The sequence below is a fragment of the Bos indicus genome, chromosome 9 (genome assembly GCF_029378745.1).
Source record: "Bos indicus isolate NIAB-ARS_2022 breed Sahiwal x Tharparkar chromosome 9, NIAB-ARS_B.indTharparkar_mat_pri_1.0, whole genome shotgun sequence".
Taxonomy (NCBI): Eukaryota; Metazoa; Chordata; class Mammalia; order Artiodactyla; family Bovidae; genus Bos; species Bos indicus.
The window spans coordinates 87,386,022-87,402,389 of record NC_091768.1 but is presented as its reverse complement, the minus strand read 5'-3'; the positions used below and the strand labels follow the sequence as shown (position 1 = coordinate 87,402,389).

Below are 16,368 nucleotides of genomic sequence, written 5' to 3'. Positions count from 1 at the left end.
TGGCCACCTGATGCAAAGAACTGGGTCATTGGAAAAGACCCTGATGCTGGGAAAGATTGAAAGCCAGAGGAGAGGGGACGACAGAGGATGGGACAGTTGGATGCCATCACTAATGCGATATACATGAGTTAGAGTAAGCTCTGGGAGTTGGTGATGGACAGGGAAGCCTGGCGTGCTGCAGTCCATGGGGTGGCAAAGAGTCAGACACGACTGAGTGACTGAACTGAACTGGAAGTGCAGAAGGAGAAACTACTCCCACATTCATTAGACCCAGTGTGTTACTAACACCACGCACAGGAACGGTAGCATGATCATGGCCCCTGTGCTGTAAAGTGATGCTCCGAGGACCAGGCAATTAATAGACACCTGTCCCAGGTCCTGCTAGCAGTGGTTATCTCTGGGTCCACAGATCCACTCAGTGTCCATTGCACACGTCCTGGACTTCTGACATGAATGCACAGTCTGTGTTGTTAGTAAACTGCCATGGGTGAGGTACCATAGTCGTGGATTCCACATTCATTCTTCTCACCCTGACTCCCCATCCCCCGATAGTACATGGAGACAGTATCATCTCCTGGAGGAAATAATGAAAACGAGTACCAACCTACAATCTCCCTAGGCCTGCAGAGCTGTGGTCTCTATCTTACCTCCACTGAATTAAAACTGAGGTCCTAGGTTCCCTCTAATGGTACATATGACACATTCCAGGCTTCAAGACCCTAGGTCTCTGCTGCAACTGCTGTCCTGGCACAAAAGCAGTCACAATTGATGAATGATGAGTGTGGCTGGACCTGCTTCTTGGGCAGATGACCCAACAGAACCGGTGACATCATAGCTTCCTGTGTTCAGAAAGGTGCTACATGCTGTAGGTGGCATTTTACTTGGAGGCTCACAACACAGACTCCTGGTGTCCTGAAGAAAGGACATACCACTTGCAGTGAGAAAGCCCATACCATTCAGTGCGGCTCCTGGTATGGTCCTGGGGCCTGGCAGAGATGAGGCCTCTGGTCATGGAATGTCAGAGTTGCCCATCATGATCTGGGTTCACCAACCCCAACCATTAGTTCAGATAGGCCAGCCGTCATAGGATAGAAGTGATTATGTGGCTTGGCATAACCAGGGCCACAGGGAACAAATAAGATGTGCCAGCAGGTGACCTAGTCCTGACAACAGAGTTGATACAGGGCCACTATCCCCTGCTCACACCTGTGGCTTCATGCAGTGTCCCCTATGGCTCCTTGAACCAAGGAAGCCAGACTATAGCAGAGGGGGTGCATTAGCCCATAACAGCCAGATCCACAGTCCCACCACCAGAAGCTACAAGGCAGGACACGGTAAGTTTCTGGTTCATAAACAGACAACTGAGGCAGCTCTTGGATGCTTCTCTACGGGATGGGTCACTCATTACTGGGGTCAGAAACCAGGACAGTGGACAAGTCTGGTTCTCAGTTGATTTACACATTATATTTGGCTCCTGCTGCTCCACAAACATGGAAGCTCCTTTTGCACTCAGAGACAGATACCAAATGGCCTAAAGAGACCTCGAGATTTACTTTCTTCTACAGAAAAAAAATCTGTCAACTCCTACCTTAATCAATAACCATTATAGGCTGCTGCTGTCCCAATTCCTAGACACTATGAATGTGGGACCAAAGGGTAGAAGTGGGGATGCCCAGCCTCACCCTTGAGCCCTGTGTCATACTCTGGGAAACCCTGTTCCTGTCCCTCCTAAGTTAGGTCCTGGGGGTCTGGTCGGGGGGGTTCGCCGGGTGAGTTATCAGACAAAGGGATAAGATGCCAGTTGAGAGAGGGCATGTTTAGATTCTCTTCAAGAGATAGGAAGCTGTTGGAGGCCCTGGGCTTCTTGGGACCATGGAAAAGTGGGTAATAAATGGTCTTGTAACCAAAAGGGCTCTAGGGGGCCTTAGTGGGAAAGACCTGCCCCCCATGGTCTCTGTCTGCCTCTTGTTTGTAGAAAAGTTTCCGTCAGCCAGGCCTCCTGTGAGTCTCAAAACAGTGGTTTACGAGTTAAGGATTAGAACATGTGAAGATGGAGAAACGAATACTCCTTGTGCTGGGAAACTGGTAACAATTTAGACTGTGACCAGCCACATAGCAGTGTCATGAAATTATCAGTTCCCTGAAAGATAACAAAGAGCTGACACAAGCCTCAAGTTGTTTCTACAGAAAGCACACCTCCAGCACATAAAAACTGCTGGCTGCAAACACGCAGAACCCCAGACTGGTTGGAACCATAATTTGGTGGTGCGCAAACGTTCGCCTTGTGCCAACCACCCTGACTGTGCTCAAGACTCTGATGCGCCTGCAGCCGCCACCTCTGCCCCCTTTCTAACCTGAAAACTTGGAGGCGGTCTGAAAACATTAGGTCACTATTTCCCAGGGCTCCTGAACAAACCAGCTTCTCCTTTTCCACCACTTGTTAACTTCACCAGTGGTAGCATATGAGTCATAACCAGCTTCAATTAGTAACAGCCTGAGCTGTCTGGGAGGAGCTTTGACTCCAGGGAGGTGCTGATCAATGGCTAGGCATTGACAGCCTTCCGCTCAATGCATATGTAATTTTTCTTTTAATAAATTGAATTCTTAATTTTTTCAAGTGTGTTTAAAAATCCATTTTATACTTGAGCCAGCCTTGAGGATAAGCACAAAATCTGTCTACTTTTTTTTTTTTTTACCCAACACAACTCAGGCACCTATTCTGTGCATAGCACTGTTCTGGGTGTGGTAAAAGGTATTCTTAACCTTAAAACATGATTGCCCCTTCTGGAATTGTGTTATCTCCTTTTCCAGAAAGTAAAAATAAATAAAATCACCATTGTTTACTATTGACCTGCCCCAAATCCACTTCTGGCTCTGAGAAATGCTGCTTCTGCTGCTGCTAAGTCGCTTCAGTCGTGTCCGACTCTGTGTGACCCCATAGACGGCAGCCCACCAGGCTCCCCTGTCCCTGGGATTCTCCAGGCAAGAACACTGGAGTCGGTTGCCATTTCCTTCTCCAATGCATGAAAGTGAAAGTGAAGTCTCCCCAATCGTGTCTGACTCTTAGCAACCCCATGGACTGCAGCCTACCAGGCTCCTCCGTCCATGGGATTTTCCAGGCAAGAGTACTGGAGTGGGGTGCCATATGCTAGGATCTGCCAAATTTAAGATGTTTCAGTGAATTCCGCTCCTACTTTCCCCAAAGTAAGAAGGCAGAACCCCTCTTTATTAAAACAAATAAAATAAAAAGGTAATTTTTCATGAAAGAGTAGTTTCTGTTTCCACTGTATTTTTCTCTTTTTTTCCTTCTATCTTTTTTCTTCCTCCAACACTGCCTTTTCCTGTACAAGGCAACAGCATTTTTTCCTTTTTCTTTTCCTATGACAAAGTATTTTATCTTTTAGACAAATAATTCCCAAGACTAGTAATAAATATTAAAAAAGAAGAAGAAGAAGAAAGAAACTTAAGGGTTTCTCTGGTGGCTCAGCAGGTAATGAATCCACCTGCAATGCAGGAGACCCCAGTGCAATTCCTGAGTCAGAAAGATCTCCTGGAAAAGGGAGAGGCTACCCACTCCAGTATTCTTGAGCTTCCCAGGTGCCTTAGATGGTAAAGAATCCACCTGCAATGTGGAAGACCTGGGTTCGATCCCTGGTTTGGGAAGATCCCTAGAGAAGGGAAAGGCTACCCACTCCAGTATTCAACCCTGGAGAATTCCACGGACTGTATAGTCCATGGGGTCGCAAAGAGTCAGACACGACTGAGCAACTAAGCCCAGCACATTCAAGGGTGAATCAACTACATTACTTTGATGAAGTAAAAACTAAAAAGCACTTGGCACTAAGCTAGTCCAAGTATTTGTGTTGAAACAATTTTAAAAACTATTTATTTTATAACACTGTTTAAAACTTTCTTGGTCAAAAAATTTATACAAACATTTTCAGTAAACCTAAAGAAAGTGATATCTAGAAAATATTCCACATCATTAAGTCTGTTTTAGAAAGTTCAGATGCTATGGCATTCCTAAGGCACAGTGTTCTGGAAGACAATGTGCTTCTGCGATGCTGGGTGATGTATGTGATTGGCCAGCTCCAAGTGGGCCTCAGCAGGCATCGTCCCCCTGATGCTGGGGCACTGTGAGAGGACAGTCAGACACAGACCCCCAGGGCTGCATGGAACCCTGTGAGACACTGGGCCAGCTGCTGGAACTGGGCTTCTCCTCCGAATCTAAGGCCCAGCACAAGCCATCACAGCAAATGGTCATCAGGACAGTTGATAGGCTGGGCTATTGATGACCTTCTTTCATATCTCTAAAGAGTCGACATCCGTGTAGGGTATTTGACCCAAAGCCATGAGCTCCTACACTATCACTCTGAAGGCCCACACATCACTAGCACTGGAGATTAAAATAAATTATTTTTTTCATATCTATCTTTTTTTGGCTGTATTGGGTCTTAGTTGTGGCACTTGGGATCTTTTTTGCAGCATGAAGACTCTTAGTTGCAACATGCTGACTTCTTAGTTGTAGCATGCGGGATCCAGTTCCCCGACCAAGGATCGAACCAGGCCCCTTCATTGGGAGTGTGGAGTCTTAGCAACTAAATCACCAGGGAAGTCTGGAGACCTCATTCTTAACCAGACGTTCATGAGCCATCCATCGATCCCACGTTTTCATTGTCCTCCAGACAGTGAGAGTCCATGGGGAACAAGACTCTGGAGAGGGGCTATCTGTACTCTTAATTTGAGGTTGTCATCAATGGCAGAGCTCCTCGCAGCCAGGTCTTTGTGGAGGACTTCTCTTCTGACCAGGTAATCCATTCCACAGGCAATCTGACCTTGTGGACCAGGTCTTGTTGAGAAATTGCCTGCGGATTATTGGCCTCTACTAATTTGTACTGCAGGCTCCCCTGGTGGCTCAGACAGTAAAGAATCTGCCTGCAATTCAGGAGACCCGAGTTTGATCCCTGGGCTGGAAAGATCACCTGGAGAAGGGAATGGCTACTCACTCCATTATTCTTGCCTGAAGAATTCCTTGGACAGAAGAGTTTGACTGACTAATACACACAGACACACAATTTGCAATGTTGTGAAAACTATTTACGATTCTCCCAATTCATGTAAGGCAATATCACCAGGGGTTTTCTCTGTCTTCTATACACACAAGGGAAATAGGAGGAAGATTTCTGTGATGAAGATCTCACAGCTTGCAACGTTCAGGGAGTATTGTCACCTGAATTTCAGAAGCTTAATCTCTGATTTTACAAATGATTGCTGTTCTTTATTTGGATCTTTTTCATCTACATAAATCCCATGGAAAATACGCCCTAAACTACCTTCTTGGAGTACATCCTCTCCATGGATAGAATTATCCTCTCCTTGGATATTTCAATATCCTTCACCTTAGCTCTGGCCTCCAAAAGAGGGGCACTTCTCAAGACACTCCTCTACCCATCCACAAGGTAGGATAACGGGATGGAAGTACCATTGTTGGGTGTGTCTCCTCTCAGATACTGAGTCATCTGGGACATGGCTGAGACAACCCTTGGGAACTACTGGACACTGATGCTGTCTTCCAGTTCAATTCTTGTCACACTATGAAGGTGCAAAACAGCTAATATTATTACTACAAGAAATATAACTGCAGGGCAAACCCCTGTGCTGATACAAAACACACGGGTAGAAGAAGCTGGAGCTGCATGAACAGGATCATAAATAGTTCTGCTTTTTTGTAGCACATTTTCCTTCCTTTCAAATTTTTGAAGAAGGGAAGTTTTTGAAGAATTTACTGTCAAGTTGAGCTGCATTTAGTATCATAACCTCATCATCTACTTTGCAGAAAAGGAGAGCCAGAGCCAAATCACTGATATAGTGCGTGGAAATACCCCCACCCCGTTGCTACTCGCACCCCCACCCCCAACAAGCAGAAATGCTGACCTGGGGCAGGTCCACCTGGAAACCTGCTTATATTCAACTTGAAGTCTGCAAGCCAAGTGAAAGGCAGGACATCTGTTTCGCTGGGTACGAACAGGTTAAAGGATAGACGTAGTGTCCAACAAGATCACTTCTCTAATAAAAAAAGTTCTGCATCTAGACCAATGAGCCAGGGCGCCTGGTCCCTGATCAGGAAAAGGCTCACACCTGCCTCCGGGGTCGGGGATGGAGCGGCGCCGCGGAGCCCAGGGGTCGGAGGTGGAGCCGCGCCGCGGAGCCCGGGATCTGGGAACAAACCGCGCCGCGGAGCCCGGGCCGGGGAAGGAACCGCGCCGCAGAGCCCGGAGATCACGGGTGGGGCCGCGCAGCGGAGCCTCGGGGTTCGGAGAGGAGCCGAACCACGGAGTCTCGGGAATCCGGGAAGAGCCGCGCCGCGGAGCCCCGGGATCGCGGGTGGAGACGCACCGCGGAGTCTCGGGGATCTGAGAGGTGCAGCGCCGCGAAGCCCCGGGATCGCGGGTGGAGCCGCACCGCGGAGTCTCGGTGGTCCCGGATGCAGCCGCGCCGCGGAGCCCCGAGATAGGGGAGGAGCCGCGCCGCGGAGTCCACGGGCCGGGAGTGGAGCCAGCAGCTGCGGCTCGGACAAGAGCAACTCAAGCACGTTTCAGCCGGGAGGGCGCGGCCGCCGCCGCCTGGGCACCCGGGTCTGCTCTGCGTTTACAACTTACGGCCGGGAAAGAGCGCTGGTCCTTCAAGGGCCGGGAGATGGAGGGACCAGAAGGGTCTCTGTTGCACAGGTCGGGGCGGGAGGGTGTGCTTTTCGGGGTGGGTCTGGGTCCCTTCTCCCCGGGAAGGCTGACTGGTCCCAAACGGCCCTGCTTCAGGGCTCCCACTTCCCAGGGCCGGGCTGCACCCTTGGGGGGTTTCAACCGCACTTCCTGCCGCGTCCCAGCCCCCTCTTCTCCCAGCGTCACCTCCCAAACTCCCGGCATTACTACTACACCCAAGGTACCCCTGTTCTGGCCCAGAGAGTCGGCAAGAAGCCGGGAGGAGCCACCGAGGAGCAAAGGGGCCGAGGGAAGGGAAAGAGGAGGGGGGCGGCGGCGACACGCTGCAAGAAGTTTCGCGAAGCCCCACGGACACCACCCGCATCCCCTTTCCGGGTCAGAACCCATCCAACCTCCTCGCGTTCCCCCGCAGGTTCATCCCCGAACTCACCGCTGGACGTCCCGCTCAACAACACAATCAGAAGCAAAACGAGGAAGCCAAGACTGCTCTTGGAGCCACCCATTTCTCCCTTTGCCACCTGGATCCCAATTTTGCAGGAGTGCGAGGCTGCCGAGTCAGAACCCGCGATCCTCTCCCGCTAGCCGGCAGCTGTGGCCTGGACCTCCTACTCTGCTCTGACTGCCTGAGCGCCTCCTCCGCCGACAGGCCCCGCCCAGGTTACCGCCGGATCTGGGCGGGGACTCCTGCCGGCTCCCTCACTCACACGCCTGCCTTCCTGTAAAGCAGCCTACCCGCCTTTTACACTGGGCGCCCACGTGCGCTGGTTACAGGAGACCGCAACGCTCTTGTTCCTTCGATTCAGTTCAGTTGCTCACTCCTGTCCGACTCTTTGCGATCCCATGGACTGCAGCACGCTAGGCCTCCCTGTCCATCACCAACTCCTGCAGTTTACTCAAACTCTTGTCCACTGAGTCGGTGATGCCATGCAACCATCTCATTCTCTGTTGTCCCGTCTCCTCCCGCCTTCAATCTTTCCCAGCATCAGGGTCTTTTCCAATGAGTCAGTTCTTTGCATCAGGTGGCCAAAGGATTGGAGTTTCAGCTTCAACATCAGCCCTTCCAACGAATATTCAGTACTGATTTCCTCTAGGATGGACTGGTTGAATCTCCTTGCAGTCCAAGAGTCTTCTCCAACACCACAGTTCAAAAACATCAATTCTTCCACGCTCAGCTTTCCTTACAGTTCAACTTGTGTCACATCCATACATGACTATTGGAAAAATCATAGCTTTGACTAGACGGACCTTTGTTAGCAAAGTAACGTCTCTGCTCTGCAATATGCTGTCTAGGTAGGTCATAACTTTCCTTCCAAGGAGTAAGCGTCTTTTAATTTCACATCTGCAATCACCATCTGCAGTGATTTTGGAGCCCAGAAAAATCAAGTTAGCCACTGTTTCCACTGTTCCCGCATCTATTTCCCATGAAGTGATGGGACCAGATGCCATGATCTTTGTTTTCTGAATGTTGAGCTTTAAGCCAACTTTTTCACTCTCCTCTTTCACTTTCATCAAGAGGCTCTTTAGTTCTTCTTCACTTTCTGCCATAAGGGTGGTGTCATCTGCATATCTGAGGTTATTGCTATTTCTTCGGCAATCTTGATTCCAGCTTGTGCTTCTTACAGCCCAGCGTTTCTCATGATGTACTCTGCATAGAAGTTAAATAAGCAGGGTGACAATATATAGCCTTGATGTACTCCTTTTCCTATTTGGAACCAGTCTGTTGTTCCATGTCCAGTTCTAACTGAGCTGCCCTTGTAAGGAATGCCATCCATGAAGGACTGACTTGGGGCAGCTGGACAGGTGGCCAGGGTGACATCGATTTAGGAAACCCAAGATGCGATGGTAGAGAAGAGAGGGGCGGAGCCAGAGCGCCTGAAAACTCGCCCGGGGGAAGGACGGAGAAATCGCCCGTGGCTCCTTGGCCGGGCCTCGTCCCAGCTCGTGGGTCCCCGAAGGCACCGCGGCGGCGCCCAGACTGACAACCGGAAAGAGCCTCGTCATCACCCCGCAACCCTGGGCACTTCCTTACAAAGACTCACTCACCGACCGGGCGGGCCTCCAGGGGCGCCGTCCCCCGAGCGCAGCACCTCGGCCCGGGGCCCCTCTTCGGCGCCCGCCCGGGGATCCCCGCTCCAGCGACACCTCTCCGAACGCCGCCGGCCGAGCTTCCCCCGAGCCGGGGCCTCGAGGTGTCGGTCCGAGATTCGAAAGAGCGATTCAAAGTGAAAACCCCGAGGAGAGTTTCAGGATTTCTCTTGTGGTTGTTCTCTCGGGGTTTCAACCTGCTCGAAAGCGACCTTGGCTGGACCGGGCAGGCGAGGACCGCGCCCCGCCGATCGCAGGAGCCGGGTGCGGAGGAGTGGGCGGTGAGTGCGAACCCAGGACGGGCCCCCGCAAATGTTCTGTCTTCTCTCGCCACCCCGAAGCCACCAGCCCGGAGACCGCGGGGTTGAGCCACCTGCGCTGCTGACGTCGTGCTGGAGACGGGTAGCGCAGGGGAGGGGGTTGGGAAAGGCGGGAGGGGGCCGCTGCTGCTTGACTCGGGAAAATCCGTCAATGTTTTGCGGTGAGCTTGCTCCTCGGGGCCCTGGGAGGACTTTGCCACTTGCGGGTGAGCAAACGGTAATAACTTCCCGGCTGTTCTGGAGCTCGGCTCCAACAGGACTATTGGACTCTGTTGTACACCCTCCTCCGATATGACAGACCTGGTGGGGTCGGCCGCTGCTGGTTTGATTAACAGAAGGGAATGACAACCCACTCCAGTATTCTTGCCTGGAGAATCCCATGCACAGAGTAGCCTGGCGGGCTACAGCCCATGGGGTCGCAAAGAGTCGGACACGACTGAGTGACTAACATGTAGTGAATCGTTATCATTACAGAGAAGGTTTGAGAGGTTAGGATGGAAAGTGGATGTAGGGGAAAAGAAGGGATAACTGAGCAGGAGATGGCAGCGGCTGTGGGGTGGGGGTGAGGGAGGAAGGAGTTCAAAGAAAGATTAGAGCAGGAAGTGGTTCAAGGAATGAGCAGAAGAGCCAACAGAACGTGGGCTTTTCTTGCTCACACCAGAAAAGGGCTGTTTTGGAGAGAGGATAGTTATTCAAAGTGAATTTGGCTTTGTAATGTCGTGAGTATTTTTTTTTTAATGAGTAATTACATTTGAAACTTAAGAAATACTTCCTGGGTATAAGTGTTATTTTTCTTGTTTTTCAACAGGGCTTCCTCAGTCTAGGACTGAAGACTTTGGGCGGTGCCAGGAGACAGAGGTATAGACACACCCCAGGCTACCTTTTGCTGGTCACTCTCGTAAAACTCCAGGGAGGAATGTCACTGGCACAAACCACAGGTCATCTTTTGCTGATACTGCTGCTGATAGAAGCCAGGAAGACTCCGGGCAGTGAGTGTCCTGGATCTGGGGCTCTGGTGGGTGAGGGGGACATGAGAAAATGGGGAGGGAAGGAGCTCCACCCTGGTGGGCCCCTGTCCACCTGCTCTTAGGATGGTGAGGGTGTGGTTTAGTTGGACTGGCTGCCCAGGAGGTGACACCCTGCCTTCCAGGACCCCACCCAAGGCATGGTGCCTGGGCTTGTGCTCCTGTAGCAGCTTTCCCTCTCCTGGCAAGTCCCACCTCCTACTCCAGTAAAACTTTCCTGATGACTAGGGACCCATCGTGAATGTGGCATGTGTCCTATGGCATCCTTCTCCCCATTCTGTTGAAAGTCTTATCTGTTCAGATAGATTTTAAGTCTCTAGAAACCAGACACTGTCTTCTGTTTTTGCTGCCTCACAAGCTGGCATGTGCATACTTAGTCACTTAGGTGTGTCCAACTTCTTGCCACCCTACGGACTCTGTAGGCTCCTCTGTCCATTCTCCAGGCAAGAATACTGGAGTGGATTGCCATTTCCTTCTCCAGGGATCGAACCTGGGTCTCCTGCATTGCAGGCAGATTCTTTACTGCCTGAGCCACCATATATCAGATAAATCTTCCTGCTAATAGTATATGGACAGAAAAGATCCACGGTGGCATCAAAATGTTTAACTAAAGCTCAGACAGTTAAAGGTGAGGCAGGACTGAGGATACAGCAGAGGCGGGGGTCTGGGATAGAGACCCCTCCCTCTGCAACCAGGCCCTGGAGGAGGAAACTCCCAGCCATACCTGTGGTTTTCTCTCACAGATGCCCACTCTCTGTGCCTTGACCTCACTGTCAAATCTCAGTCCAGACCTGGCCAGCTCTGGTGTCAAGTCCAGGGCTCCGTGGACACAAAGCCTTTCCTCTGGTATGACAGTGCCAGCAACAAGGTCAAACCTTTGGGTTTCCTGGGAAAGGAGGTAAACGACACGAAAGCGTGGACTGAAATAAGCCAAACGCTGGTAGAAGCAGGAAGAGAGCTCAGGATGGTCCTGCCTGTCATCAAACTGGACAAAAATGAGACGAGGGGTAAGTATGGGAAGGGGGTGGGAGCTGGAGACAGCAAGAGAAAGAGTGCATGCAGGGAGGGGATTCCTGTGAAAGGACTGAACAGGATCCAGCCTTAGAGACCCGGTGGACCTGATGGGTAAAATGGGGCAGGTCATGGTCAGAAGATCACGAGCCCCTAGATGTGCAGACACACTTGAGTGACTGGGGAGGATGGACTGTGGAGAGTCCAGGATGATTCATTGTGTGTGGGGGGCACAGGTCCTCCCACCCTGCAGGTAAAGCTGTGTTGTCAACGTGAAGCTGAGCAACGCTCTGGTGCATCCTTGCACTTCAGCCTCGATGGACAGACAGCCCTCCTCCTTGACACCATGAGCATAACCTGGACAGTCATCGATCCTGGAGCCACAGGCATCAAGGAGGAGTGGGAGAACAACCAGGAACTGGCAGAGTATTTCAGGACCATTTCAACAGGAGACTGCAGTTATTGGCTTAGGGAATTCCTGAAACACTGGGAGAAGAGGCTGGTCCCAGAGCCCACAGGTAACTGAGTCGGGTGTGGGGGAGGTGGCAGCTCTCTTCAAAGGTCTAGTGCCTTCATGTGTGGATATGAGCACATATGTTAGTGTAATTGAAAATATGATGGATGGATGGAGTGACTGATCTCTTGGTGGACTTCCTGTCTGGAGAGTCGGTGATGGGCATAGCACAGAACTGGCCAGCATCCTCCTTTCCCAACCCACCTCCCTCAGCACAGGATCCCCCTTCCTCATTAACCAAGACCCCAGGCACTGCTCGATAGTCCCCAAATCTATATACGCATTATGTTTCCAGGCCTTCTCTCCCTCTTGTCGTACTGATCCTTTAACCAACTCAAATGTCACTTAATGAAGCCCTTATCCCTTCCGAGACAGAATTAGGTGCCCCCAATTGTGTCCTCCTCAAAAAGGACTCCTCATAGTAAACATGTCCACCTGAAAGATAATCAGATGGACATTTGCTGTCTCAGTGACTCAGACGGTAAAGAATCTGCCTGCAAGGCAGGAGACCTGGGTTCAATCCCTGGGTTGGGAAGATCCCCTGGAGTAGGAAATGGCAACCCACTCCAGCATTCTTGCCTGGAGAATCCCAGGGACAGAGGAGCCTGGTTGGCTATAGTCCATGAGCTTGCAAAAGAGTCGGACATGACTGAGCGACTAACACAACTCAGGAGAAATATTAGCTCCACGAAGACAGAGCACAAGCCCATTAATCTTTCCATACCCGGACCTGAAGAGTGGCTTCACATGAGTCAGTAACTATATGGGGAACATGTGCTAAGGACAGCAGGTACTGAGGAAGGTGTATTCTTAGATTTGACAAGGCTTTTGCTTTTTCGTTTTAGAACCGCTAAATATGGCCCCAGATATCACCAGTCTGCATCCATCCGATTGGTCTCTTGCATTATCCTATTGATCATCACCCAGTTAGTTCTAATTGCTTCATCGTCATGAATATTATGAAGAAATCAGGGACCGCAGCAGGTGAGAAGCCAGCCGGCCTCTGGCTCCTAGGCAGGTTTGTTCTGGTCAGGACTTGGGAGAGCTGAGCCATGGGTTTCACCAAGCCCCTGTCCACTGGAACCATCTTTATCAAGATGATGTTCTGTCTTTGTCTTGGGCCCCCACACTTCCCTATAGGGTTGGGAACCACTCTCTTGTTGGGGCAGAAGAGGCTGGTGTGGGCAGCAGGACAGTGCAGTGGGAGTGGGGATGAAGACAAGTGTCTTCTCCTTTGGGGGCCCCAGGTACAAGATGTAGATGTGGTGGGGTGGGGTGTTGTCCTGAGATCTTACTCAGGCTTTCCCAGCCCTTTGATGAAAAAAACCTTTTGTTTTCTGATGGTAGCATTATCTAGCTCAACATTTTCCCCAATGTTCCAACAGCTATTCCATCATCTGGATGTTTCTCCCTGGACTATGAGAAGGTACAATGTTAAACCAACTCTGGGTGGCAAAAACCGACCCTTGATGACACTCTGGCTATTGATCTAATATACTACCTTCTACTCAGAGTGAGGTTTAACAAGAAGCTAAAGAAGCCTATGCTTGAGAATTCCTTCACTTTCCAGGACTGTTGATGGGCCCTTAAGATGTATTGACTTGGTCATTTTCAGGATTTGCAAAAGTCAAACATTTGCTCACAATCAGTTAAAACTTCCAATGCTATTCTTTCCATCAGACTTGCCTTCATGTGGGGTGAAATTGGGGTGGGGGGCGGGGGTTGGCATTTTTTTAATTCTGTTAAGAAGATAATGCATTAGGGATATACTGTGTGATTTAATGAGACATAATTTAGGTGTTCACACTCACTTTCATGTATAGTTAAGTTACCGCATGCTTTTATGGGCTGAATGTTCTTCTTAACTCATGTGATGAAATCCTCACCTCCAGGAAGACTTGTTGAAACCACTCGGTCGGTGGTGTGTGGTTATAGTCTGTGTTGTGGTACAATAGGAGGTGTATGTTTGGTCAGAGTCCTGGTTCCTGGATCAGAGTTCCTAAAACCCACATTTTGGTGTCATATTTGGTGTTCTGAGTATAGAAAAAATAGCTTTTCTTTAGAGACCTAGCAGACTAATACATATGCAGAAACCGCAATCAAGTGCTAACTGCCTAGATGTCATGACACAAAAGTATGAGGCTACCAGTTGAATTATCACATAGATTAATATATATATTAACATACTAACATGTTAATGCATAAAAATATATCCAGGACAGAGGAAAGGATAAAGTGTGATATAGCCAGAAATGGAACACTATAACGCAATAAATAAAGAATAAATTACTGCAGTAAAACCATAGATGCCTCATAAAAAGGAGTTGAGAGGCAAGTGCTGGACACAAAAGAATATATACGCTGTGGTACTCCTATTTGTTGTGTTACATTATTGTGAAATTTAACTGAATTGTTTTTTAAGATGTATTTATTTTTGGCTGTGCTGGGTCTTCATTGCTGTGTGCGGGCATTCTCTACTTGTTGCTCTCTCGTTACGGTGCAAGAGCAGCTCACTGTGATGACTCTTCTCGTAGCAGAGTGCAGGCTCTAGGCTGTGGGCTTCAGTAGCTGAGGCACACAGGCTCAGTAGCTGCAGTGCCCAGGCTCCAGGACACAGCCTCAGTATTTGTGGCCTTAGTTGTTTCGCAGCATGTGGGATCTTCCCTGACAGGGACTGAACTCGTGTCTCCTGCATTGGCGGGCAGATTCATTACCTATGAGCCACCAGGGAAGCCCCTAATCGAATTATTAAAAAGACATTCTAAGCTTGATTCTAAATCTTATCTCAATAATTTATGGATGAAGATTAGATGTTCCATGACTTACAACCAGGAAATTATGCATACTGGAAAAGATATTATTTAAAGGACTATCCACAACCTAGATGGACCCTTATCAGGTGCTCTAAACTAGCTCATGCACAACAAAACTGAAGAGAATGAACTCTTGGATTAATATTTCCCACTTAGAAAGGGCGACTGCACTGAACTGGCTAACAGAGAACACTGCTGACCTCAGAAACACCTAAAAACAATGCTCAAACAAAGAGGATGTTTGAGCTCATACATTCATACCAGGACGAGAAGAAGACAACATCGGAAAAATTTTAACCTTTCAGTTTTCACTCATGTCTAGACAAACTTGAAGTTTTCTCCTGTCAGGAATATATTCAGTGATGCAGAGAATTCAATTATACATTGTACCTTTTTTGCCCAGTGAGAATCACATGAATGTTTATTGAAACTCCTTTATTTTAGGGGCTCAAATGTGTTGAAGTCCTACCATTAGGTGAAGGAGACCTCACCTGGAAATAGGGTGTGTGCAGATGTAATCCAACCAAGGTGAGGTCAGGGTGGATTAGGTTGGGCTCTAATCCAAAGACTGGTGCCTTTACCAGGAGGCACGCCTTGAAAGAAATGTGGACACGCAAAGAAGAGACGGATATAGGAAAACAAGACACACGAGCGTCATGGAAGGACAGAAATAGACACTGGGGCTACGCAATGCCAAGGGTTTCTGGCAAGCACCAGTGCTGTGCATAGTACCTCAGTCGTGTCCGACTCTTTGCGCCGCCATGGACTGCAGCCCACCAGGTTCCTCTGTCCATGGCGATTCTGCAAGCAAGAATACTGCAGTGGGTTGCCATTTCCTTCTCCATGCAGTCACCAGTAGTCAGGAAGAGAAAAGATGGAGCCTTCCTTAGAGCCTTCAGAGAGGACCCTACTGACAGCTTGATTTCAGACTTCTAACCCTCACAATCTTGAAAGAATAAATTTTGGTTGTTTCAAGCCATAGAGTTTGTGGTAATTTTTATAAAGACTTCACTGTCCCAACCAAGCTTGCGGGGGCTTAGGCTGCATTCCCAGCACAAAGGGAACTGGTGAGCAAGAAGGAAGGCAAGAGAGCAGTTTTAGAAAAGAGCCAAGAAACAGACCCGGGGACGTCTAGAAACGTGACACCTAGTAGACGAGGAAAGAAATACCAGCGAAGGGTACACTGCTCAATACGTGACAGTGGGAGAACTGGCTGATCCTGTAACTAAAAGAGGATTTCTATTTAGCACAACACACAAACGTTCATTTTAGGTTGATCAACGCATGAAGGTGACTGTTCGTGCAGGCTCGGGGCTGTATGCCAATAGGAGCACGTTTGCTGAGTAGTTGTAGATATGGGGCTGGGGCATTAAAAAGGAGACGGCACGTCTCCAGGTAGGACCCAGACAGAGACCTAAAATCCCTGCTCGGCCCTGGGGCGGAGTCCTGGCAGCCAGCCCCTTCCCAGAACCACCCCGAGCTGTGTGTGGCTTTGCGGCAGCTGGAAGGCCCAGTATCTTGGGGACAACTGGTCAGTGTGACTGTGTGTGAGAGAGAGAGAAAGAGAGAGACAGAGAGAGAGGGTATGCGTGAGAGGAGGAGGGCAGAAGAGAGGAGTGATTGTGTTAGGTGCTCAGTCATGTCTGCCTCTGCGACCCTGTGCGCTGTAGCCCTCCGGGCTCCTCTGTCCATGGGATTCTCCAGGCAAGAATACTGGAGTGGTTGCCATTTCCTACTTAGGTGTGTGTGGGACAGTGCCACTAATTTGTGATAGGAAGGTGAATGTGAAGAGAGGGAGGGAATGCTGGAAAGAGTGTGCTGGATGTGTGGGGAGCAGCCACAACTGGTGTGTGAGAATGTTGGGAACCTTGATGTGTGTGT

The 16,368-nt window shown here is 49.6% G+C and overlaps 2 protein-coding genes across 8 annotated transcripts in view; one reads left to right on the top strand and one right to left on the bottom strand.

Moving 5' to 3' along the window:
* Positions 1-15,462, top strand: part of LOC109564020 (UL16-binding protein 3-like) — a 47,949-nt gene extending 32,487 nt beyond the window's left edge. Inside the window, exons 2-7 of one of the 2 annotated variants that reach the window (XR_011568524.1) lie at positions 8,436-9,085; positions 9,933-10,113; positions 10,893-11,156; positions 11,397-11,678; positions 12,520-12,658; positions 13,060-15,462. The gene's annotated coding sequence lies outside the window, so the exon portion shown is untranslated. The remainder of the gene's footprint in view (positions 1-8,435; positions 9,086-9,932; positions 10,114-10,892; positions 11,157-11,396; positions 11,679-12,519; positions 12,659-13,059) is intronic. The other variant, XR_011568523.1, reaches the window with a different exon arrangement.
* LOC109564039 (UL16-binding protein 1-like) overlaps positions 1-16,368 on the bottom strand; it is a 267,031-nt gene that overhangs the window by 249,189 nt on the left and 1,474 nt on the right. For 2 of the 6 annotated variants that reach the window (XM_070796352.1, XM_070796353.1), the window contains exon 1: positions 7,150-7,506. The exons of 1 other annotated variant lie outside the window; for it this stretch is intronic. In XM_070796352.1, the coding sequence (XP_070652453.1) occupies positions 7,150-7,222 (73 nt within the window). In that variant the 5' untranslated portion in view covers positions 7,223-7,506. Of the gene's footprint in view, positions 1-7,149; positions 7,507-14,890; positions 15,713-16,368 lie in introns of those variants that run through there. 3 more of the 6 variants (XR_011568528.1, XR_011568526.1, XR_011568527.1) reach the window with 3 other exon arrangements.